This window comes from Lipophrys pholis (assembly GCF_963383615.2).
Source record: "Lipophrys pholis genome assembly, chromosome: 3".
In the NCBI taxonomy this organism is placed as follows: domain Eukaryota; kingdom Metazoa; phylum Chordata; class Actinopteri; order Blenniiformes; family Blenniidae; genus Lipophrys; species Lipophrys pholis.
In genome coordinates, this window is record NC_137627.1 from 25,564,778 (window position 1) to 25,589,918 (window position 25,141).

Sequence of the window (25,141 nt, forward strand, 5' to 3'; positions counted from 1 at the left end):
TTCAGGTGGATTGCCAGAGGATTGGTTATGTTCAATGTAACGTCTGTCACACAGTGAATCCCACTTGTTCTTGGATTGTATGTTGATTGTGGGAATGCAGGCCAGTTCCTGAAGCGGCATCTGAACTTCTCTGTGTTTATAAAGGTTGGGCGGAGCTCCGTGCTGTTAAATATTGACCTAAGACTAACTTCAGCTGAGGCGGGGCAGGATGAGAACCGGATCTTTGGACTCCTCACAGGAGCTTGAAAGTCTCTAATGGACAGATTAATAAAAGCACTGTGTGAAACATGGATTTCCTCACAGTTTCTAAGTACATCTGCCAGGTTTGCCTCAGTATGCAGGTAGGAGCAAGCTTCACCTTGTTACTCTTTGGTTTCTTCTGCTTTCTGACAGCTGCCTTGTGCCTGTCAACCCTCACACACAGATAGTCTGGGCTTTAGACGAGGTGACGCTCCTGAATCCTCCTGCCGAGGCTCTGCCAGACCAGCTCCTGGAGATCCTGTACTCCTGTGATGAGCCTGCCACGGTACAGCTGGACTGTGTGGTCTCTTTTGATACTGGCAGTACGTCCACACTGCTGCTCAAACGGTGGAGCTGCAGCCCCGGTGACCCTAAAATAAGGACTGTGAAGCTCAACCTGCCAGACTGGCTGGTGTATCAAGATGATGGGATTATTTCAGACTCCGACTGGGTGCTGAGTTGCCTCCTCCGGGCCTCGGTGAGATACAGTGGATTGAGAGATACTGTCACAGCTCAGGATGTGGCGACTTTGCAGCCTAAACCGTTCTTCAGTCGACCTGTCAAGCAGTGTCAGCTCTGTGTGGACTGGGGCATGCAAATGCTGGAAATAAGTCAACAGTTTGTACAAAAACAATGCCCCATGGAAAAAGGTGAGATAACACGTCAAAATACGCATATGAGGAAACTCTCTTGTCCCGTCTGGCAGCTGAGTCCTGCAGTGTGATTAATCTAAATACCTTCTGGTGCCAAGAGTCTGAAAGAATCTTCTTCTAATGTTTCATTGTTGGCGAGGCCAAAGGACATTAGTGGCTGGAAAAAGACAAGAACAGTGACAATAAGGACAATCGTGAAAAAAAACAAAAAGAAATCATTACTACAGTACAAACGCCAGAGATTATTTATATAAACACCTAAAATAAAAAGCTTTTCTTAATATTTAAATGTAATTAACATAACCTCCAATAATCAGGACGCGTCAAAACAACATTCTCAAGGTTCCTGCTTTACCCACGGCGTCCAATCTGTGAAAACTGTTAACCAAATGTTGACGTATTTATGAATAATTATAACTAAATACAAAATTGAAATAATATTATTGCTGGTGTTGTGTTTGTTATAATTTAAAAGTGTAAATTGCAGTGTAAAATTAATCTAAACCAAATACACAGTATATCGAAATCCTCTGCATTCTATTTATCTTCTATCACGCTTCATCCTGTTCAGGGTTGCAGGGCGCTGGAGCCGATCCCAGCGTACTATTGCTGAGGACAGGAGACACCTGCACACACTGTGTGTGTGTGTGTGTGTGTGTGTGTGTGTGTGTGTGTGTTCTGCGCTCTACCACCTTCACCACTGGGGCTGCAAGTCCCTCATATCTTCTTTACATGGCTTTAGAAACACATATGAAGGACTAAACATGCCAAAATTGAATAAATAAATACGCCATTAAATAATTACTTAAATGTGTCATTAATCAGTTAAAACTGAAATTAAATACACAAATCTGAGTACCAATACCAAGTCATTAGGTAAAAAACATATATGATTATTTCACGATGTAAATGAATATTTGATGGTCCTGTGTTGCTTGATGAATTCCTTTTTTCTGTCAAACTCACCAATCAAAGTCAGTGGGAGGGGCTAAAACTAATCTAGTCAAATCCATTGCTTTGGTCTGAAGAGTTTCAAACCGAGGTGGCTTCATTACCGGAGGATCTGCAGGAACCTTCTAGGGATGTTTAGTATAAAATATCTCTCAGCACTGAGCCGTTTAGCAGAACCGAGTCGTCCTCTTGGTTTTTGTCAGTTTAAATAAAGTTGTGGAGTCATCACCCGGAAATCCCACTTTCCCTTATTAAAACATGAATATTTGTATTGGACCTCAGTTGAAACTTGCCTGAAACCCTGGAGCTTGAAAATGGCTGACTCTTTTTGTCTGGGCTCTTTGTTCAAATCAGAATCACGCCCAACAGTGTGGACCCCGAAACACAGCGTTGCTGTGTGGCGTGGGTGTTGGTAGACAGCTCTATGATGGTTTTTAGTTTTAGTTTTCGCGAGTGCAAAGGACTGCTATGCTATCATTATGCCAGCACCATGATTGACAGATCCTGCGGCGAATCAACTCGTATCCGTACCTGTCAAAATCTGCTTGTCCTCCCACGAGAGGAAGCTGCAGTATGAAAAAGGGTCAGAGCGAGCTTCTGCAATAGATTTTTTTCCCCTAATAAATTTTAAGAATTGATTTAAAGACAATTTAAGGGAGACTGGACATGTGAGGACAGCAGGTGATGACTCCTTTAAATGGTATCCAAACCAACATAGAGGTGTTTAGTGTAGCAATTGGAACTATTGTTGGTTATGTTTTGCTACAGGGACGTGTTAGTGTGTGGCGCCTGGCATATCTGACCAAGTTGAATTTAACCTTATATGCAGAAGTTAAGAGATAAAAGTTAAACACCTGTTGGGTGGAAACAAGACGGGTCAGGAGCAGACTTTAACATATAGCGCCACCCAGTGTATCGGAACATATTCACATCGGCTTTGACTCGATGTGCAGCGGAACCAATAAGGTGTAAGGATTCACCCACTGACTTTGATGGGCGTGTGACCGGTAAAATAAATTCATGAAGCAAAACCGAATCATGACATCGTTCATTAAACAGTGAAATAATTAAATATATATATATATTTTTTTTTTTACATAAACTGATTTGGTAATTTAATTATTGACACAGTTATTGACACAGTTATGGACACATGAACGTATTTAATTCCAATCTGAATTAATTATTCACACATTGTGTAATGATTTAATGGTTTATTTATTTATTCAATTTTGGCACGCCACGCTGAGTAACATCAAGAGACTGGATGAAGTTATTATAACTGAGAAGAATGTTAATAAATGAGCTTAGAATATGGAATCTACAAATAAAACATGACTTATAAAGAAGACAGGAGAGAAGAATGATGCATATTAAACAGCATGCCATAAAACTGTAGGATTTGTGACAAAGCACGACATGAAAGACCAAAACAGGTGGAGTTGATGATGGTGTAGAGTTATCAATATTCATGACTTTTTCTTCAGATTCAATTCTATTCATTTCGAGCCAATTCAACTTTATTTATTTACTGTAGCTCCAAATACAACACAGTAATTTTATAGAGAAAAAAAACCCTGAATTGCACATGAGCAAACAAGCTGTGTGTCTTGTAGAGTTCAGAGATGAGACATGCAGTTGTACATATTATTCAGCATTTTTTAGACTTTAGCCATGAATTCTTAAATTGTGAGAAAGTTTTCCAAGTTCAACCTAAAGACTCTTTATGTCATACAGAAACTCTAGATTTCCTGTCTTTGATTTTCGCCTCGACCGGAGAAAACTTTGGAATCACGAGGACACTGGACCCCTACAGGAGTGAGGCTCTGGAGTACCTGCGAGGCCAAGCCTTTGCTTCTCCCTGGTAATCAATGTCGCACCAAATGTGATCATATTCCTTTTTCTGCTTCGAAGTCAGTTCATCAAGTGACTGTCAGACATTGTGTTTACCAGGTGTATGTTTACCGTCTGGATATTTGTGACTAAACACTGCCAGGAAGCCTTGTGTGGGGTCTTTTATCATATTGATTCATATAACGACTACAGCACACCTGCAATGTTTCTCACACAGTCAGGTATAATTAGGATTTTTAACCAACTTATCTCCACATGTTCTGACATCTTCTGGACTTCCATGAATCCTTCCTTCCCTACAGGCCAGCTGCACGTCCAGCTAACAGGAGCGTCTGAGGAATCCTCTGCATTCCTCTCTCCATTCAAAGTCCCTGTAGGTCAGTGGTGCCGGCTGAGTTTGACTCTGCAAGGAAGAATAGTAAGTCGCCTCCAGCTGCCAGAACGTTCTGTTTGTGTGCCATAACCAGACTGAAAAAAGACTGTTGTTCCAACACAGGTTAGCGTCTCCACAGTGTGCATGGATGGAGGGCAGAGAACAGTAAAATCTATAGAGCACGTGTAAGTCCATGTTCAACCTGATGAAACGGTTCCAGATATTGAACCGGAGCTCTAATCGTTCTGTTTCTCTGGTAACAACACGCATTACAGGTGCAGACATAATGTTGTGCTGGACGACACTGAGGGGTACTTTGTGATTGGTGGAGGGAACTATGTGAAAGGCATCGAAGGTTATTTTGGACCAGTGACGTACTTCCGCAACGGAATATCGCCTCACAATTCGGTAATGCTTTTATCAACATGTTCTTCTGCTGCTCTACCATTACTGTTGCGCTGCAACCCACATAGATTTAAATAGATAGATTGGAATGTGAACAATACATAATGAGCATCTGTAAAACTTCTGAGTCTGTATTTCTGCCTTTCTTTGCCCTCAGTAAGACTGGCAGGCTCACACTTGTTTTGGTCTGAATTGGGTCTCCTCAGAGGATTCAGAACATTTACTGCTCATTGGCTACAAATATAATATTACAAGAATTGAATAGGACCTGGTGGGACAAACATGAGCCTGCAAGGGCAAAAAAAAACCCTGTAATGGGTCAATGTAGGAGAGCATTTACAGATCCTTGTAAATCTCAGTTTACGCAAATATAACTTCCATTTGCAAATTGTACTTCTTGTGCACACATGCGTTCACATATCTATATACACATTTAATTGAGATACAAACACATTATTCTGCCACTTTAATAACCAAACAGAAACAGAATATAATGTAGACTCAGTACAGAAGATGAGCTTAAGCATTAAAACCTTAAAATCTTCAGTGATATTGTCTATTATTCCACATTTGTATTTTATTTGATGTTTTTACATAAAAAAAATAGTGGACTGAAAGACTTGTTAGGATAAAACAGACAGGAAGTATACTGAATACTGAAGAGAATGAAAATCCAAGTAATGTTTTGAAGCAGACCTTTCAGTAACAGATGGGGGCTGATGAATATGTGTGAGGAATCACAACATTGTGTAGCATAAACACAGAAAGCTGCTTTGTCAGTTACTTTGCGCTTCATTACTCTTTTCTATCTCCACTTAATAATCCTGTGATTGTCTGTTGATTATGTTCTGTCAGGCACTCAGGAGCATTTATAGGGGAAACAAACAAAACACATACATTTTCAATAAAACAAGCAGCCTTTTGTATTTGAAAATAAAATAGGTGTTATGTGCACTTTTGGTTCACACTGCCTCTGTTGTACAATTTAGAGAAGTGTAAAATAGACAGACTTGTATAGCCATGATCAGTCCGTATAATATATAACTGAACACACCTGCCCCCTCCAAAACAACAACAACAAAAAAACAAAAGAAGAGTGAAAAAGGACAGACCTGCTCTAGGGTGCAAAACCCAGAGGACTTAACAACTTCAGCAACATGATTGATGATTTGTTTCTTCTCGTGCAGCATGAAGTTGTTCTTCCAGATGTTATTAAGAGTGTGAACCTGACTGGGTGGCTGCAGATGTGCCAAGAATTCAGTGCTGAGATGAGTGTGAAGATCACTGGTTACTCCCTCAAGGCCAAGCAGAGGACAGAGTCCAGCAGTAAGCTTTTATCTCCACTAGATGGAGCTAAAATCACTGAAACCTACATAAAAAGAACTGACGTGTGTTGCTCTTTTTCTAGAAGTGTGTTTTGATGTTCTCCATGAGTGGCTGGTAGAAGAGAGGCTACCATCAGGTTCAAAGTGTGAGCAGTGGGAATCGGCTGTCCCCCACAGAAGATCTGCTGCCACACTGGCCAAGTCTCTGGCTTCTAAATATGGTAAGAAATGAGCTGCACAAGACAGACATGGGGGGGGCATCTTCATACATCCAGTTTATTAATCCAACAAAGGGTTGCAGCAAGGCATTGCAGGGTGCTAATCCCAGCTGACAATCGCTGGACAAGTCAGCATTCTATCACAAAGCAAGCACAAAATGGGAATTACATTCACATTTACAAGCAATTGAAGAATCCCTTGTTGATATCATGTGTTTGCCCTTAGACTCTGGAGGGAATCACTAAGAAAACCAATGCAGAAAGTCCCCCAAACCCAGAATTAAACTGAGGAAAGAGTCAATCACTCAGGAGCAGCATTTAACCATACAACATCAATGTGTGTATTGAAAACCTACGTTATGTTGAACACATTGAAGCCGAACCAGTGGAATGAGTTTATATGTTGGGTTGCAGGAGGAAGAACAGTCAGCCTGTCGGCTGTGGGCAGAGCACTGTACTCCTTATCACTTCATAAGCTGAGCAGAGCGAGCAGCAGCAGCGTGGTCAGCAGAATATTACCTCTGCTGCTGCAGGCCGGCTGCCTGGCTGATAACCAGGCTCTGTACACGTCCTCGGTGCTCTTCAGCGCTGGCCTGGGAGTCCGCCGACAGCCCGCTAAGGTGAGTGTCACTGGGCCAATCGCAGCTGAAATTCTCCATTTATTCTAATGCTGTGATTATTGCAGGCATGGCTTCTGGCTCTACTGGCTGCTCAGGGGGACGATCGACTGGCTCTCCTTCATCTGGGCCACCTGCACCAGCAGGGACTTCATGGACTGCCCACAGATCCAGATCTGGCTTTTGCCTACTATGCAAACATTGCTAAGCAGACAACATTAGATCGTCACAACCACAAGGCACAGCAGGTAATGTGCTCATGGCTGGGATCAAACTCTGACCCCCTTGTCTTACATGACAAACCTTAAAGTTTCCTTCAAGAGATTCCCGGCAGACGCATCGACTTAAACACGTCTTCTCTCTTACACCTTCCTCAGGCTTTCGTTGAGGCAATTTACTTGAACAATGACGAGGATCTAAATCTTCAGACCAATGAAGACCACCACATTTTTCAGTGGCTCAAACTTCAGGCTCGACAAGGAGCGGCTGAGGCTGAGGTATCCCACTGCTACATGCTACAAGCCTGTTAGAAGATTAGTCTCTCTGAGAGTAATGCCTCAACATCTAGACTGACTCAGTGACACTGAAATCAGTAATACTGAAAATCTATACTCAATTACAACTACTGTCACATTGATGACCTCATATCAAGTTAAAGCATTCTAGTGTTAACAAGTTGTTTTATAGACAAATGATGTAAAGAGAGAATTGTTCTGACGAAAAAAGACTTTTCGGCCACAACAATGCAGATCAAAAGTTTTCAATGATAATTAATATTATATAGGCACCAAGTTATTGTAAAAGTATTTGGTGCTTCTTGCTCTTCTGGAGTTTTTGTGCAAAGATGAGGTTTTGCATTCACAACAGACTGGAGGTCCTCTATCACTTCTATTCAGACTGTGGGGTTTCCAGGGTCCCGCTGCTTTCTGACAGATCTGAGTTGATGTTATTTCTCAACACTCACAGATATGATTAGCGTCGGGGCCCAAATATATAATAAATGCCCCAATTTTGACAAAATTATGGCAGAGAAAATCTATCAATTTCTGTCTTCGTATTTAACAAAAAAACGACATGTCTCGAGGTGAACTCAGTTCATTCTGATCATGACTGTGTTTCTTGCCCTTTGTCGTCCTCTGTTTTTTGGCACTTTTTTCAAAGACGTTGAGCAACACATCTGGAAACACCATTTAACAAGATGACCACGTTGTGTGTTACTGCTGGGTTTGCTCGAGCCTCACCTTTTTCCTGTGGCACTTTTATTTCCCCCAAACAGCTGTTTCTCTTTCAGTTAATGGGCCTGGTTTAGACCCCATATTATGTTGGCGTTCATTAACTCCCACTTGGTGTAATTGTTTATTCGCTCCCCAGGCTATCTGCCCACAAATTCGTTAAATGCTAAAATTTGTTACCCTCTTTAAAGTCATGCATAGAACCCACTCCAACATTTGTCTTTTAGCGTGTGGAGATATAAATTTGAAGATGGGCACATCAAAACATCATTGGTAAAGGTTTTTGCGACCATATTTTCTGTGAAGAAATTGTGCAGATGCATGGAGAAGGAAGGATTGTCAGTTAACCTTCGGAATGGGTGTTTCAGCGAACTGTAGCCCGCATGCTGTTCTGGGGTCAGCAGGGAGTGTCTCCAAACATCCAGGAAGCGGCGAGACACTACAGGAGAGGAGCTCTGCAGTGGCAGGACCCGGCGTCCATGTATGACTACGGGATCGTACTTCTGCAGGTCAGATCCACTTCCAGTGTCAACGTGGCAGTTACTGAAATGTCACTTCATCCACTTCCATTCATGTTAATGCTGATTTCTATCAGGGGCATGGGGTTGAACAGGATGTTCCTAAAGCCGTGATGTTCCTGAGGAAGGCCATGGACCAGGTTTTGTATTATATTATATATAATATCACTACTTTGACATTATTACCACAAAGAGTCAACTTCCTATGCAACAACTCATGTGAAGTTTGTAAAAGTCAGACTTGTGACAGTAGTCTGCCCTGCAGGGTTTTGTTCCTGCCATCAATGCCCTGGCCTGGTACTACGAGCAGTACGAGCAGGACTACAAGCAGGCGGTGCAGCTGTGGGAGCAGGCCGATCTGCTGGATTCTCCAGAAGCTGCTCTGAATCTTGGTGTCATGCACTCTCGGGGTCTGTATCCTGGAAAACCTTCCAGCCAGGTTCGTTTGCCAAGAAAAACATAATCATGTAAACACTTCTCAGTGAGCATCACATCCTTTTTGTCTTTCTGGCAGTATATGGCTTATAAGTATTACCTGAGGTCTGCAGAGAGAGGCCACATCAGGGGAGCAGTTCAACTGGCTGATGTCTGGATCACTGGGATCCCCGGACTCGTCCACAGGCGTCCTTCAGACGCCGTTCTGTCAGCTGCCCCACATTTTTAGTTACTTCACTCCACAAACACATTGCTTCTTTTCTGAAACGAGATGTCTTTCTTTCACTGACTGCAGGTGGACAAAGTGGGCAGCGGAGCACAATGGATACCTGGGCAGCATCTTACGAAAAGCAATGGATTCTTATCTCAAGAATAACATGTAATGTCTTTTTCTAGTGTCACACGGTGATGACTTGATTCTGATCAGCAGGCTGGATGAAGCAAAATGAAGCTTTGACCTTCCTGTTGCAGGTTCAGCTCTCTGTTATACTACATGATGGCTGCTGAAGCGGGGTTCGCAGCTGCACAGTTTAATGTGGCATATCTGTGTGAAGAAAAAATGGTGAGTGAAATGAGTAACATCTTATTGTCCTGCTGTATTTAATCCAATAATACTCCTACAAAATTGTATTTACATTGAATCCGGATAGGGAGGTCTTCTGGATCCGGTTTATACATCACAGTGCATGTGGAGATTTTACAACCTCACGAGTCAAAGTCAAAATCCCAACACTTACGGTACGTGCACTACCCAGATACTTTGTGTGATACTGATCTGAATGCTGTGGCTCGACATGAGTACACTTCTAGGTCAATGAAGCCCATTCACTCCAGTTAAATACAGTTGAACTATCTTTCAATTGTATAAAATACTATATTTAATCATTTTAATGTTGTCATTCCTGCAGCCTTTATTAAACTGGGTGACCTTCTGTATGAGGGCTGTGAAGATTCACAGAGAGACTTGCTATCTGCAGCACAGATGTACACAAGAGCAGCACTAAGAAATAATCCCCAGGTCAGTTTGTCACTTCTATAGGGTTTCTTCTTGAAGTTTGATTTGAGCCATAGCTCTGCACCAGTGGATGTGTTTGTAAGTGTGTCTGTGACCTTCCACAGGGCTGGTACAACCTGGGTGTCCTCACCCAGGAGGGCTACACGCTACCTCTGTCTGTACTCATAGAACTTGGCCTCTCAGACTTGTACCTGGCCGACAACAATTCACTTTTAAGTGCTTTGTACAAAAGGTGTGTTTGAATAGTATATGCATCAGCTTTAAAAGTCCAGTTATGTTACAGTACAAATGTGACAGAGAGAATATTTCTTCTTTGACCTCAGATGCAGAGACTCGGACAACGATTCATTCCTGCCCTGCAGCATGGCCCTCTTCAGTGTTTATCTGCAGTCATTCCAAAAGGACTATAGTGCTGCTGTTAAGGTAATATCAAGATAATCTACCTCAAAAATACATTTTCTCTCAGTGATCACATTGGGATGATTGTGTTTGATTGCAGTTTTATGGTATTTTGTGTTTTTCATACAATGTTGCACACATCTAATCTTTATTGTTGAAGTGCCCAATTCATACAGTTGTATCTTCTGAAATGTAGAGAAATTGTACAATCTAATCACTGGTAATAAGAGCTTTGCTTGATACTTCATGCTAAATGCATCCATGACAGCTTAAAGATCCATCATTTCTAATCAATCTGATGTTTATTTTCAAGAGTTCTCAACACAATATAACACTAGTGCTATGGATTGTAGGGTTTTCTTTCACTAACACTGATTTTATTTTACTTTATATATTTTAACCAACAGTACTCCATGGCCGTTGCTGTGGTTGCAGCTCCAACTTTGCTCCTACTTATCCTTGGAGTGCTCAGGGGACGCTTATTGTCTGTTAACTAGAACGACAATACCTGTGAGGATTCTCTGCAAGCTGGAAAACAAACTGGAAAGACTAAACTCTCAAGTTAATGCAACAGAACAGCTTTGTGTCAGTCTGCATTCTGTACATTAGTTTATCACTGTAAAAACACAATTTCTGTCTGTATTACTGTTCTTATATTTGCTTTGGAAGTCTGTTGCAGTGTACTGAGGAATATTAAAGTTATCTTCACTGAAAGCATCACCATCTCGTACTTTGAAGGACACCGGGACAAACACCTGAAACAAGTTTCATGTCCAATGAGACACGGACAATGGCTGTGTGCCTTTGGTGGCTTTATTAACATCCAACAACAACTGCTGTGACGGATTCCCGCCTTCTAAAAAAACCCATCAGTCACATCACATTGTCGTGACTCTCGCAAACCACACCACAATGATGATGATTAAAAAAATAACTATAACTAATAAATAACTAATAAATTTTGCTTAAATTATTTGTAAAATAATACACGCTTTTTGAAGTGATGATGCATTGTAACTTAAAGGTCCCATACTATGCAAAATTCACTTTATAATGGATTTTTGGAGCTGGAGCTTTCATTGACTTAAAAAAAAAAAAAAAAGCATTTGATACCATAAATCATGACATATTAATCAATAAACTGGAGATGTATGGAATCAGGAGTTGTATTAAATTGGGTGGGAAGCTACTTAGAGAACAGGAAACCAGATGTGAAGATGGGAGACTGTCACAAGGATTATTTGGATATTGCGTGTGTAGTGCCCCAGAGGTCAGTGTTACACTGTAAGGACCTAAATTGTTCATAATGTACATTAATGGCATTTGTAAAGTTTATGAACTTGTACAATGTATATTATTTGCAGATGACACAAGGAACTGGTGAGGATTTGCATCAACATTTGGACCTAATCACCTCAGAGTTAAAAAAAACAACATTATATTATGGTTTGACAAAAAATTATTTCACTTTCTTTTAATTTATGTGTTCATGGATCTCTGCACTGTCGCACTTTAACTTTTGTACGTGTTGTGTGCTGCGGACCTCTTGGCCAGGTCACCCTTGTAAAAGAGATCTCGATCTCAATGGGATTTTTTACTTTCCTGCTTAAATAAAAGTTAATGAATATAATGTTTGTGTTGGAAGTTTTAACGGTCACCTGGCACCTAATCAGCTCTCTCCCAGCTTCAGCACACCTCAATCTGATGTTGACGTCATCGTCAAGCTTGTATAAAAGCCAAGTAACAAGGCCCTTATTGCATTCAGGTGTGTTGCAACTGGGAGAAACCTAAAACATGCAGGACACCGGCCCTCCAGGCCCGGAATTGGTGAACCCTGGTGTAGACTGTAGACCGAGCGACATAGCTCACCATGCTAACCAGTTGGAGTGGGTGAAGCAGAGCAACCAGCTGTTCCTGCAGCTTCAATATTGTGGAAGGTTTGAATCTCATTATATGAAATAAACCAAGATAAATCCTTTCAAACTTGCTATTCTTTATTACAACCATGAGCTTTACCCAGTGAGTCGTGGACACCTGCTCTCGCTCATCTTCTACATCAGAGATTATGTTGCTATAAAAGTTACACAGTGCTGCTCAAAGCCACAGGTTATATGTTGCTCCACAACAGTCCTGTCTCTGCTCTTTATGTTCAGAATGTTGTTGTTTCAACTGCCTTCTCCTTGTTATCCAGTTATTATGACAGCTCCCCATGGAGCATGTAATGCTACACACAGCTAGCTGGTTAGCCAGGTAGCACCGACAAACACAGCCAAGTGGGGCCAGACACTGATCAGCACCACACACAGCCAGCCGTGGAACACCTGAGAAGTGACAAACGGCTAGCGGCAGTTAGCCACAGAGCACCGACAGACAAAGATAGCCACAGCGAGCTATGGAGCACTGGAGCAGCAACCCACACAGCTCGCCTCAGCTAGACATGGTGCACCGATCCACATACAGCCAGCTGGCTAGCCACGGAGCGTCAATCCACGGAGCGTCAATCCACATGAGCGATGTTTAAAACTCTTAATTCAGAGATAGATTGTCAATCCTGTTCACCGTCCAGAACAAGCTGCTACTACAGGCAACAACACAATAGTACAGTAGTCCCACCCACCAGAAGTTGTCAGACAAAATGATGCAATATGGCGGCGCCATAGTTTTGGCGCCGAATAAGGTCAATAGTCTTCAGACCAGATATCAATGAGTCTTCCTCTCTACTTCTTCCTCTCTACTCCACGTCTGCCCACAAGATATTTTCCAACTTTTTCTTTCTGCGTCTGCTTCTTCTGATTTGCGCGGTTAGCTTTGTTTGTGTACTACCCAGAATGCATTGTGCACTACGTCACGTCCTCTCACCCTGCCCGCTAGAAAGATCATTTGTAAACAAACCGAGACCAAGCATTTCTAGGGACCAGAGATCACTGGGCGTGTTCACGTCACCCAAACGAAATAGTTTTTACCTGAAGAGAACTCTAGTCGGGATAAAAAAGGGGAATATGAACAGATCCTAAGGAGTAGTGTGGAGAAAAGCACCAGGAACCATCATATATGAGGCTAAATTATCACATCGACATGCAGCCTGCTACCAAACAATCATGTAGCTTTACATCATGTGCAAGCTCAGCGTGACTCAGGCTATTTTTATGATTCATATTCCTGACATCGGTGCACAGTGATTATACCTGGAGTTGCCGCTTAAAACATGACTGCCTCCTGTTTTCTATTTTAGAGTGTGATTCTGTGTATTTGAAGGGTGAGTGTGGAAAATGACTAATGTACCTTTATAGGCGCAGTATGCATTCAGCAGGGAGTCTGTCCTTTAGATGCTCGTCTGGTTTCAAGCGCTTCCATCAGTGTACCTTTTTGCTGAAATTGCAAAGTTCTGAAAACATCCCAGCTCTCTGTGATCCAGCTGACCTCTCAGCGTCCAGAACGGTGACCTGGCTACGGAAGGTTGAAAAACAATCAGCAGCTCCTCTGTCACAGTTTAAGCTCCAAGTTGATTCAGTTGGAAATGAACTACCTCTAAAAAGGGCAGGTAAATAAGGTAACATACTACCGAAACTGACATTTTGTCTACATTTTAGAAGATTATAATCATTCATTGTTCTCTTTTGAGTAACTACATTTAGATAGTTGAGAGTTTGATGTACAAGATGAACCATGGCAGAGTGATCTCTACCAAATATCTTAAATATGTTTTTGTTAAGTACAGTTATTCCCTGATTCTAATATTCCTTTTTGTTTCCTCACCCTAATTCAGAGCAAACCCCAGCTGTATATTATTATATTAGTTATTGTGCTGCAGTACCTTTAAAGTTATTGGTTGATGCATTTGTCTTTGTGATAAATATATGTTGTTATTTTAGATCTGTATGGTCGAGCTGCAGCTTTCTTCTCTAGTTGTCTTTGAGCATGCTGCACAATGATGTTTCAGTTAGAAACATTGTGATTTAAGTGCAGCACAGTGAGGCTTATGATTCGGAGCTGAAATGGCAGAGAAATGAAAAGAATTGAATAGAAAAGGAGACGGCAGCACTGAGGGAATGCGGATTTCTGCTTTGTGCACACTGGATTCACCATGAATGCAGCTCCTGACAACTTAAATTATCATTGCAATCTGTCTCTCGTTTCCATTTCTTCTCATTCACTGACCCCCCCTCCTCCCTCTTTCCTCCTCTTTTTTATTTATTTCCTCCCTCTGTTGCTGAAAAGGGGCTATTTGTCCGGGGAAAGGAAGAGGAGCTGAGCCAGTTGTGAGCGTTCAACGAAGGGAAGCTGTAAACTTCATACGTGTGGTGGATATATGGCAAAAGACACAGTGCAGGTACTGTGTGTGTGTGTGTGTGTTTGTGTGTTGGGATCAACTTTGTCTCCTGTAGCAATGAAATATGACTTCTTTATTTCTTATTTGAAAAGAGACGCCTCCAGCACTGAAGACTCACTGTACATTTGAAGTGATTTTTTTACTGAGAGTTGCATCATATTGCAAAAGTTACTCTGGGCTCCAAAGAAACAAAATATTAAGCTGTCTTCACGTATTTATTATAATAAAATAGATGTTTTGTATTTTTCGGGGAATAGCTCAGTTGTGTGGTGTGTTAAAATATTTGTGACTTATACTCCACATAACAAAAATCTAAATCAATGAGCTTTTAAATCCTTAAAATTAATTATACATTTGAAATAAAGCAATACAAAACATAGCTGTCAGCTATGGAAAGCAGATTTTCTGTGTTGATGTCTTTAATGTGTGTTGTCAGTGTTTTGTTGTGGATACAACCTGCCATTTAAAAACTAGCTGAGCGCTCTGTCCAAATGGGACATGACCGTAGGGAGCATTGCTAAAGGGAAATACAATGAGCCAATCAGAAATCAAACCGTACACAATGTCATCTGGAGTTTAGTCAATCCCAATCAATGTAGGCCCTCCCTTTGACCCTCCTACAACTCGGCAGCTCTGAATGCAGCTCATATGATCCAATTCAAATGAATGAAAATCAAGGAAAGGCTGGATTTGGGCCAATAAACTTTGAATCCAATGTTTTTGGATGAACAAGACCCATGTTAAAGTGATGAAAAGCTGTATAATAGGAGATTTCTAAGGTATTTTAGCTTTCTCTCACAATCCAGGGACATCAAGTTAATTGCCCCTCAGTATGAGGAGTTGTCATCCCGTGTTAGTGTAGTGATAGATGTCTCCTGGCAGGTTATATGCCTGCCATGTCCTCGCTTTAGATGGGATACGCTCCAACACCTTTGACCTTAAATTTGGCATTGAATATAGATAGATCAGATGATTTCTGATATAGTTTTTGCCTTTTTCACTACACTCCAAATTTTTTTTTTATAAATCCCAACTTGTTTATCCAGTGGCGCTGGAGCCAATCCCAGCTGCGTATGGATGTAGGAAGGTTCCATCCTGGACAGGTCACTAGTTCGTCACAGGGCTAACAAATTCACACCTATAAATAATCAATTTGGAGTCATCAATAGGCCTTAAAGAGCTGATATTTAGTTGAATGTGTACAACTTCTTGTCAAAACTCCCAAAATGTTGAAATAAATCAAAGCTATCAAAGCTATATTGCTAAAAATAAACTCATGCTTAGTTTTTGTCTTTCTTTCATGCCACAATTAAAATCCCACACATTTTAATATTTAGCTGAAAGTCTCCAATAATGGTTGTGAATGTTTTTACACAATTAACTTTTCCGCTCTCTACTGCTGCTTCTACTGCTGCTTCTAATGCTGCTTCTAATGCTGCGGCTGAATGGTGGCAAAAGCGGCATTTCTCCAGATTGATGTGGCGTAATGGCTGGTGATCAGACCTAATGCCTGTTGTTTGCATGCTGTTGTTTTGAATTTGAAGGCACAGCAATTTGGTCTTATTTACGTTGCCAATTATGAAATGGTGCCAGATAATTCATCTCTTTCTTGGGCGTCAAGATGTGAATATAAATGAGTGAATAAAATTGTCGGTCTATTGATTTGCTCTCCTTCAGAAGCTGCTTGTGAAATGTCAGGGTGAATGATGGTACTGTGCCACGCAGTGTGAATGACTTATTAGAGTGGCAGCAGGGAGCTTTGCCCATGTTTGACTCTGGTTGTTTTCTGCGTGCACATGACAGAAATGTCATCGCAGTAAGAAACCCAGAGTTGTGCCTGTATATCAAACCGTAAATGGTTTGCAAGAACCTTATTTCTGTGATTTTCAATGGCTTATTATCTTTTACATGCTGAGCTGTACAATTTATTCTCACCATCAGAAAGCTATCTTACAACAAGTCAAGTTACACTGAATAAAACATGAATTGGACATTATTTATGCGTTACTTCATTGTTTTTTTGTTTTGATATACTGTAGCTGATATTAGTTCTGATTACCATACGAGATGCCTGTTTATCAAACAAATATTTTTCTTCTGCCAAAAAGAACATAAAGAATTTAGAATTCTGTGCTGTGATTTTTGTTAATGATTTGTCAAACCATTTTGGAAAAAGATTGTAAAAAACCGTGAAAGAAATTCCCATTCAAAGTGAATGAAAGTGATACTTTTTAACTTCTATTGGTACTTTATTGTGAAATTTTCTAGTTTATACTGTAGTTTGAAGTTTTGCTCATGAAGATGCCATTTATTTAACCCTTTTCTTATTGATTTTGCAAACTGGTAAAGTGTTTAAGTTAATGTTGTCATGATAATTAATCTGTTTTTAATTTCCTTTTTTTCCTTTGGTACTTTGTGTGATGTGAAATCTTTGTATTACTGCGTTCTTCTTCATGTTTCTGTAAAGATCAGCTCTCAAGGTGTTTATCTATTTCCTCTCTCCTCTGCTTCCTCTATTGTTTCACTAGAATCCCTTTATCCTGCTTTACTTCATCCATAAAAATTGCTTTAATTTGAAGTCACAAGGATCTTGGAGAACTGAGAGAATCGAACAGGTGTATAATTTGGCACCTCATGGCTATCACCATTCTTAAATATAGGCACAACTTTTGCTTTTTTCATTTGACTTGGGAATTTTCCCGTGTGAAAATATAGATTACTAATATGAATTATGGGCACAACAATTTCATGTATGACCCTTTTGATTAGAGTCATATCAATTTCATTATAGTCCCTAGATTCTCTGCTCTTGCTTTGATTAACAATATCTATTTTTTTTTTTGTCTGTAAGAGTCAAAAACCATGAGTCTTTACTTTCCAACACATTTTCTAAAACATTGACTTTATCCAAAATGTTAATTTTGCTTTCCATTTCAGGCTCAATGTTGACAAAATAGATCAGTTAAATGCATATACTGTTTTATTTATCAGGAGTGGTTTTGCATAATTTCAGTTTATAGTTATCAGATTATAAGCAATCAACTAAAATCATCTTTTAATCCACAGTAAAGCTCTATGTAGTTACAATCCATAAAAAGAAACTTTACTCAAATTACTGAATTTTGAATTGTTGTTTTGCATTGGTTCTTGTTGTTGACAGTTTTCTGTTTTTGTTGGTGAGTCTGTTGATTAAATTGGATTATTTGTTGGTTGTTCAATATTTTGTGATTAATGGTTGTAGCACTTTGGGCAGAGGTGAAAGCTAATGAGAACCCACTGTGACACGGGTGTCACCGACACTTTAAATACCCTAAAACCTTCTTTATACTGCTTTATGTTTGAACTTAACTCATTAAGTCCCTAAGTGACATCTACGTAACATCCTGGTGTGGTTGTCATGTGACAGTCATGTGACTGTGGCAGCATGTGACTTCCTGAAAATGGTGGCGTGGCTTGCTAACAAAAGTGAAGGATGTAGCTAATTTTCAGAAACACTTTTTTTAATACTAAAGTTGGGTTTGAACCCATTTAACATGTCTAATGCTTTAATAGGAAGTCATGCATTACAGTTAACCTATTCTGACCACATTTTGTGAGCTAATTAATATAAAACAATTTAAGAAAATATGGCTGTGATTTGATACGTCACGTCAGGCTTTTTAGTCTGAAAATACCTGATGTGACGTCTGTGTCACAACAACAAAAATGTGAGCAATCTTCTCAATTATTTCAACAGTTTTAATTGTTTTGAATTAAACTATGTTCTGTTGTTCGATTCAAAGTGCATTTGAACAAATATAAACACAAAATAATGTGAAATTATTTAGCTGTTAATAAAATAGCTAACAGAACATTTCTGCAGAAATGTATTCTATGTAGTCCACTTGGTATGTAGTATAATGCACATAATTTTCCTTTAAAACATGAACGGATGGATGAAATATCTTCTGCCAGATTTCACCTGTGACATGTGTGTGTATGTGTGTGTGTGCGTGCGTGCGTGCGTGCGTGTGTGTGTGCGTGTGTGTGTGTGTGTGTGTCTAACCAACTACCGTAAGTTATTTATTTTTTTCCATCCACCCTCCAGGATTATCATGGCGCTAAGGGGCTGCAGCCCTGCAGGACGCTCGGCTCGTCCAGTCGGTGCTCCATTGTTTACAGTCTTCTTTGTGGTTCTCTGTGGTCACTTCCTGCAATGTCAGGGTCAAGGTAAGGATCCACTGTTTCATTTCGGGGTCATTCTCGGCAATGGTAGAACATGCAAAAAGACAATTTTTGTTTAGATTTCTTCTTTTCTCTTGTTGTCATGGTATGAAATGCTTGTGTTTGTCAGGAATACGATACAATTATTTATCACCAACTGAATGGAAGGTGTGTGAAACACCTTGATCTCTGGTTTCAGCTTCTCAAATGTGACGATTTGTTTATTTATTCATGTTTTTCCCTGAAATCAGAATCATTTCTATAGTTGAAGTGAAATGCTTCTACACTGTCACGGTCCAGGTTCTTGTTCTGTATGTCAGTGACGGTCTTATTAATAAAGAAAAATTTAATCAGACATGTACATTAAAGTAAGTTAGTTTGCCTCCTGATGTGGGAAATTATATTATAAAGTGACAAAGCAAAAGCATGATGAGTGAGCTGTGTAAAAAAAAAAAAATCTACTGGATATTGTGTGACAGTACTCTAAGCTGTGTAGTAAACTCTCAGTTTGTAGAACCGATTTAATCCGCATGTCGTACGGAGACAAGGCCGCGGTGTCCTCTGCTGTCAAAGCACTCCACTGGCTTCCATCCCTCCCCGTGAATAGTTTTATTTATAGCGGAGCAGGAACTGCAACACTAACAAGTGACAAGAGCTCAGGATACAAACACACATGTGCACACACACACACACACACACACATGCAGCACATGAGTGCCAACTTTCAGGGTGGTGAGGGGCAGCAACAAGGTTAATGCATGAGAAGTGAGAGCAGTGTGTTCAGGCCTGATAGAACGAGCTCTGATTAATGGGCCTCAGCGGTGGCGTGTGCCCGGCGGAGCCGAGTGGGAGGACGGGAGAGGACAAGGACCAGACCTGGAGACTTAATCTACCTAAAGAAACAAATATCTAAGATTGTTCTGGACATTAGAAGTAATGACTACATGGTTCGCATCTTATGATCTCAAAAGTCTCTTTGAATCACACAAAGAAGCCAAGTTCTGAAGGGATGGCCTAATAAATACTCTTTATCATCTCGTACTGAGGGCAAATATGATCAAATAAATGTTTCTTTGTTGCTGGAATCTGATTCCTGTGCTTTCTGCTGCACTGCAAATTATTCTACTGAGTTTTTCCCACAACCACTGACCATACGGTCCACTTTGGAACCACACTGATCCTTAGGATCGACTTTCCTCTGAGCTTTACCCAAAAGGTATTTGGTGTCTCAAATCACTAACAAAGAATACGTCCCCTTGTCAGAGGACAGCCTTGTCACGCTGTTCCTGGTATCTTCACAAACCTGGTTCTACACTTCTATTTTGAAGAAATTACAATAGAAATGTAAAATTTCTACATGAGCAGAGGAATTCTATGCATCAAATGTATAAATAATGAATTTTTATGTGAGCAGAGCAGGTGCTCCATTGTATCAGTGCATTTCAAAGAGTAATTGACAACAAATTTGGCCTAAAGCCAAAAACCGTGCCTAATTTCTCACTAGTCAGTCAGTGGGTGTGGTAAGATCAGGGCTTAGAAACAGATCAACTTTACTTTGCGCTTTTCCCATATTGGTATTTGGGGTCCCGAATCACCCACAAACATTACCACACACGTCACGCTGTATCGGGTACCTTCGAAAACAACGGACTCACTCTATACATCCAACATAGAAATAATTCATTTCTACATGAGCAGAGGAACTGCATGACTTCAAAAATTAATCTGTGATTAATTTGAAGGAGCAAGTTTTCAAGTCAATCGTTGTTTAAATGAGAGATGAAGGGATTAAAAATACATACAAATTGGAATAAATAAGGTAAGAGCTTTATTAAGATAAATGGAATAAAATAAGCAAAGTCTATTGTTTATTTGAAAACCTGTGCAAATGAAAATGTTTTAAAAGGAGTGAAAGTGTCAGCAGTCCTCAGGGGCTCAGGTAGTTGGTTCCATAGATGACGAGCTGAGGAACTAAAAGCTGCTTCTCCGGCACCAACAGTGTAACTGTGCTGGTGCCTGTTTGCAGCACCAACTGGTAATGTTGGATTTCACACTAATAAATGTAACCTGGCCAATGTAGAATTACTATATTTACCCTTTTGAAAACAGCATAGATAGATAGATGGATGGATGGACGGATGGATGGATGGATGGATGGATGGATGGATGGATGGATGGATGGATGGATGGATGGATGGATAGATAGATAGATAGATAGATAGATAGATAGATAGATAGCACTGTATTAATCACCAAAGGGAAATTCGGCTGTCCTAAAGCTCATCACAAACAAAAAAACATAAAAACAACAATCACACTTCCACCCTGATTGAAATTGAATAGACATGAAATAAAGTAAGTTAAAATAAAGTAATAAAACATTTCTTGAAGTGACAAGAGTTGTAAAAACTGGTCACTTGTGGAGTTTTCCGCTTGATTGAAAAAGAAATATCCAAATTGTTGTGCTTCCCATAATGACATCCAGGTGTTTGTGGAATTGGTTGTGTTTTTGACATTTAGTTAAAAGTACACATATATTAGCGGCACACAGATGCCAGGTTGGATTCCAGAAAACCCCACTAAAAGGAAAATCTGATTTCTCCAGCAAGTTTTTTTTCGTTTAGTTTTACGTGTTGAAGCATTGCCATCTGATAAATTCTCTAACGCCAGGCACAGCTTTTATTTATTTATTTATTTATTTATTTATTTATTTATTTATACAGGATGACCTTATAGAAAGAGATTCATCATTGGAAGCTACTGTATATAAAGTAGGTCAAATTAGAACAACTAATTAATCTCGCACAACATGTCACATTATACACATTATAGCAGCAGTAATAACAATTAAAAATCATCTTCAATAACAAACACTGCACAATAAGTACCTTTGCTTTTAATAGTTTACAGGCATTTTTCTCCTGTAAGACTTAAATACTTAGCTCAGGTTGTTCTAGCTCGACTTTGCAATCGTGGGAATGATAATAGAGCCTCTGATAACAAACGTTACGTGACTAACACACAATTTACAGCCTAATATTCAGTCTATATGTTTTATTGTTGTGTTGGCTTCTTTGGATCCCTGTCCTGTAACATGCTGTCTTTTTATTTTGGTACAGTTGCTGTACAGTTAATAACATGAAGTCACCAACCAGCTGAGTAACTCAGTGACGTTGTCATCAGCGTCACATTTATGAACCTAGAATATCAACAGTTTCTCCTCCTGACAGTGTGTGCTTCTTGAAAAAGCCTCATAAATCCAGAATCCTTAACAGTGATGTAAATAACCGTGACGTGAAATGAGCAAACATAGGCTGCTTTCCCTCATTCCTGCCGGACTCCAGATTTCTCCACCTTGTCGCAGACACGGGGCTTTAAAGCAGTCGCCTCCTAAATCTCCCTACGAGGCCGACGTCAGATGTGTTGAGTTTGTGGTTCCTGTGATCTTAATGTGAATAAATCAGGGACAGAAGATGGACCGTTTCATGTTTATTGCGACTGTAATATTTCTACTTAAATGGATACTTAAAACATGATTAACTCTTTCCAAAGTAAGAAGGCGTTCTGACCACCAGGTCAGTGTGAACTTGTTTGTCTTCTTCCCATCATGTCACAGTTTTTTCTAAAGTCGCTGCAAAAGATTCCCATTCGCTCCAAAGCTCCTCATATCCACTTTGTTTAATTTCTCTAAAGTTAGCTAAGCTCCCGTCGAACACACTACATCACTGATGTAAACGTTAGTGATCCAGCAACACCAGCTGATCTCACTCCTGCACTCTCCTCCATGCTGGGGCCTCGTTGAAATGCCTGAAACGGAAAATGTGCAGCGTAGTGTTCCTGCGCCGTCACATAAAGCTGTCACAAGTGTAACGTGTCTGTTTATGGTAATTCCCCCGTACCACGAGCTCTGATGAAACAATCAGTGTGAATGATATGCAAGTCATTTGTTAGATACACTGGACAACCCTGGGAACAGCACTGGAGGCACTCGAGCTGCTTGTAATGTGCCAAAAAACAACTCTGCCTTATCAGCATCTGTGGACGCCTGCCAGCCACCTCGCACATTGATTTTTATTTCTTTATTTTTTTTTATATGACCAAGAATAAATGGATATTGAATCTGTGAGTAACAGAGTGACCTGGCAATGAAGACACTAATGTATTTAAGTGAAATGTGGGAAAGTACAGTTTGACAGCCAAGCTGTTTCTATTAAGTGTAGTGCATTACATTCACACAATGAGTCGTGCTCAACAGGGGACATCGACTTGTTACTCCGGTACTGGACGTATTTCTTCAGTGTCGCTCATCAAATTCTCCCGTGTGATTCTAATTTTATTTTCTTCTTAATAATAAACACGTTCATTTGTCTTTAAATGAATTTCTAAAGCCTGCTAATAGAGGTGAGTGTGATGAAAATAGTGTTGATTTCTGCATGCGGCGCTTTCACGTCACAGCTGCTTCCTCGCAGCTCGCTGCTCGCTTCAGGTAAAAGTCAGGGCAGACTGATACCCAGCAAACAAGCCAGATGGCTCAGACACAAGCAAGGTAAGCATGCCTTTTGTCACTGCAGGCGTTTACGTGTTTGGAATTGCATTCACTGTGGAAGTTGTGGAAGAAACCAAACTGCAGCTTTATAGAAAAAACATTAGTGATGCTAACGTGAGTCCTTCTTCATGTGCCACAGGCACCACTTTCTAAGTTTTAAACAACTTTACCCGCCAAACACCCAACATGATTTAGGCGTCATTTTTTTGGGCTAAATCCGGGCGGTTCATCGTAAGCACATGCAGTTTAATGCAGACTGCACAATGTCTGAGTTATGTCCATTTTTAGCTTCGGTCGCAAGGCATTGAACTTTTGCATTCATGATGAAACTCGCCACTTTCCTCCCTCTGTCCAAAACATGCACGTGAGGTTAATTGGTTACCATGAATTGCCCCTGATTGTGTGTCCTGTGACAGGCTGTCCCAGTGTATCCTGCCCTCCTCACAGTGAGCTCTGATTGGCTCCAGCGCCCTGCCACCCTGAACAGGATGAGCTGTGTGAAGTTGGATGGATGGATGAAAAAGACGTTTCACTTTTCTACCATATGGAGACGTCTTTTCAACGACCTGAAGAAGACGTCTTTTCACCTTTCACTTTTTTACCAAATTGTGAGGTAGTTTAGACGGAAGGCAGAGACGTCTCTTATAACCATTACTTGCTGGGTGGGTAACTAAAAGTCTGAGTGTGTCTGACGCTCACATTTTCATCTCTCTGACCTCAAGTTGATCCTTGCATTTGTAGAACCGAATGTGAACATATGAAGGCTACATCAACTCTCCACTTGTGCTTGAACAGAACACATCTGACAGGAATTCGTCTTATTATCATCATTATACTCAGTCTCACGGAGGCAGAAGAGCTCGGTCTCAGCAGGTGATGTGTTCAAGACGAAAACCTCAATAGTTATGGACAAACATTAGTTTCTGGACATCACGATAACAATAACACAGTAAAGTACCAAACAGAAGCAGAGTGAGTGAAAATGTTTGAAACGGAACAAGTTTCCAGAGATTTTTCAAAGTCTAACATTTTTTTTAATTGGCCTGAAAACGAAAAGCGAGACAAACGCAGATCCTGATCAGAGTTAACAGGCACACTAAGAAAATATAAAGGCAGCAGTTGACTTATTGTTGAGGTTATACCAAAATACCACTGATAGTTTGGCTTTATACAGAGAGAAATGTTGTATACAGAACACATTGAGCTCTAATTTATCATTACAGTGATTGGCTGTCTGTTTGGAGTGTACCTCAGCGAGTTCAGGATCTCTCTATAACACACGATGCTGCGAGCAGCTGTCACTCTCTGAGGTGAACACTCTGTACCACAGTTATAACATGACCTTGGATGATGATAAACTTTTGAACGAACATGTCCTTTGAAAATGTTTTGTTGTTATGTGTCAGTATTAACAAGAGATGTCGCCCTGACGTGGCCACGCGTTCTTTGTGAGAAATACATTACATTGTAGAAACACGTTGTTAAACTGTCACGCACTTCTCATGAATGTTCTTTATTGCCCTCGGGCCTACTTTTACCCCCCCCCCCCCCCCCACAATACATAATTCCATCTATCAATGCATCTCTGATACAGCTTCATCCAAATGTTTCTCTCTGATCTATTGATACAGCAGATGGCAGAATGTTTTTTCCATCTCATTTTTCTATTATTTGCTGAAGACGTGCTCACATCTCTTATCACACTAGGTGGCAGTGTTGCAGTATTGTTTAAAATGGGTAATTCACCCTACTAAGAGGTGGGGATAGCTGTGCGAGAAAAGGACATGGACTGCAATTATTTGATAAGCACTATAAGGTGACTAAGCA

General features: G+C 40.4%; 1 protein-coding gene across 1 annotated transcript; it reads left to right on the top strand.

Annotated features, from left to right (window-relative positions):
• Nucleotides 1–234: 234 nt before the first annotated feature.
• On the top strand, nt 235–10,951 carry LOC308107845 (protein sel-1 homolog 3). The gene is made up of 23 exons (XM_080460412.1): nt 235–341; nt 425–890; nt 3,582–3,708; nt 3,798–3,919; nt 4,001–4,116; nt 4,195–4,256; nt 4,347–4,479; nt 5,664–5,802; nt 5,885–6,022; nt 6,434–6,639; nt 6,705–6,884; nt 7,014–7,133; nt 8,237–8,377; nt 8,464–8,526; nt 8,652–8,825; nt 8,901–9,028; nt 9,117–9,200; nt 9,293–9,383; nt 9,472–9,559; nt 9,730–9,839; nt 9,941–10,068; nt 10,160–10,259; nt 10,643–10,951. Exons 1-23 carry the CDS (start codon nt 288–290, stop codon nt 10,730–10,732), a joined length of 3,060 nt encoding a protein of 1,019 aa, XP_080316538.1. The 5' UTR covers nt 235–287; the 3' UTR covers nt 10,733–10,951.
• Nucleotides 10,952–25,141: the final 14,190 nt, after the last annotated feature.

What these genes read in the sequence shown, in the direction of transcription:
- LOC308107845 (XM_080460412.1), top strand. Translation starts at nt 288, where the DNA reads ATGGATTTCCTCACAGTTTCTAAGTACATCTGCCAGGTTTGCCTCAGT. An exon ending in ACAACCACAAGGCACAGCAG is followed by an intron (nt 6,885 to 7,013) that starts GTAATGTGCTCA and finishes CACCTTCCTCAG; the next exon opens with GCTTTCGTTGAGGCAATTTA. An exon ending in AAGGAGCGGCTGAGGCTGAG is followed by an intron (nt 7,134 to 8,236) that starts GTATCCCACTGC and finishes TGGGTGTTTCAG; the next exon opens with CGAACTGTAGCCCGCATGCT.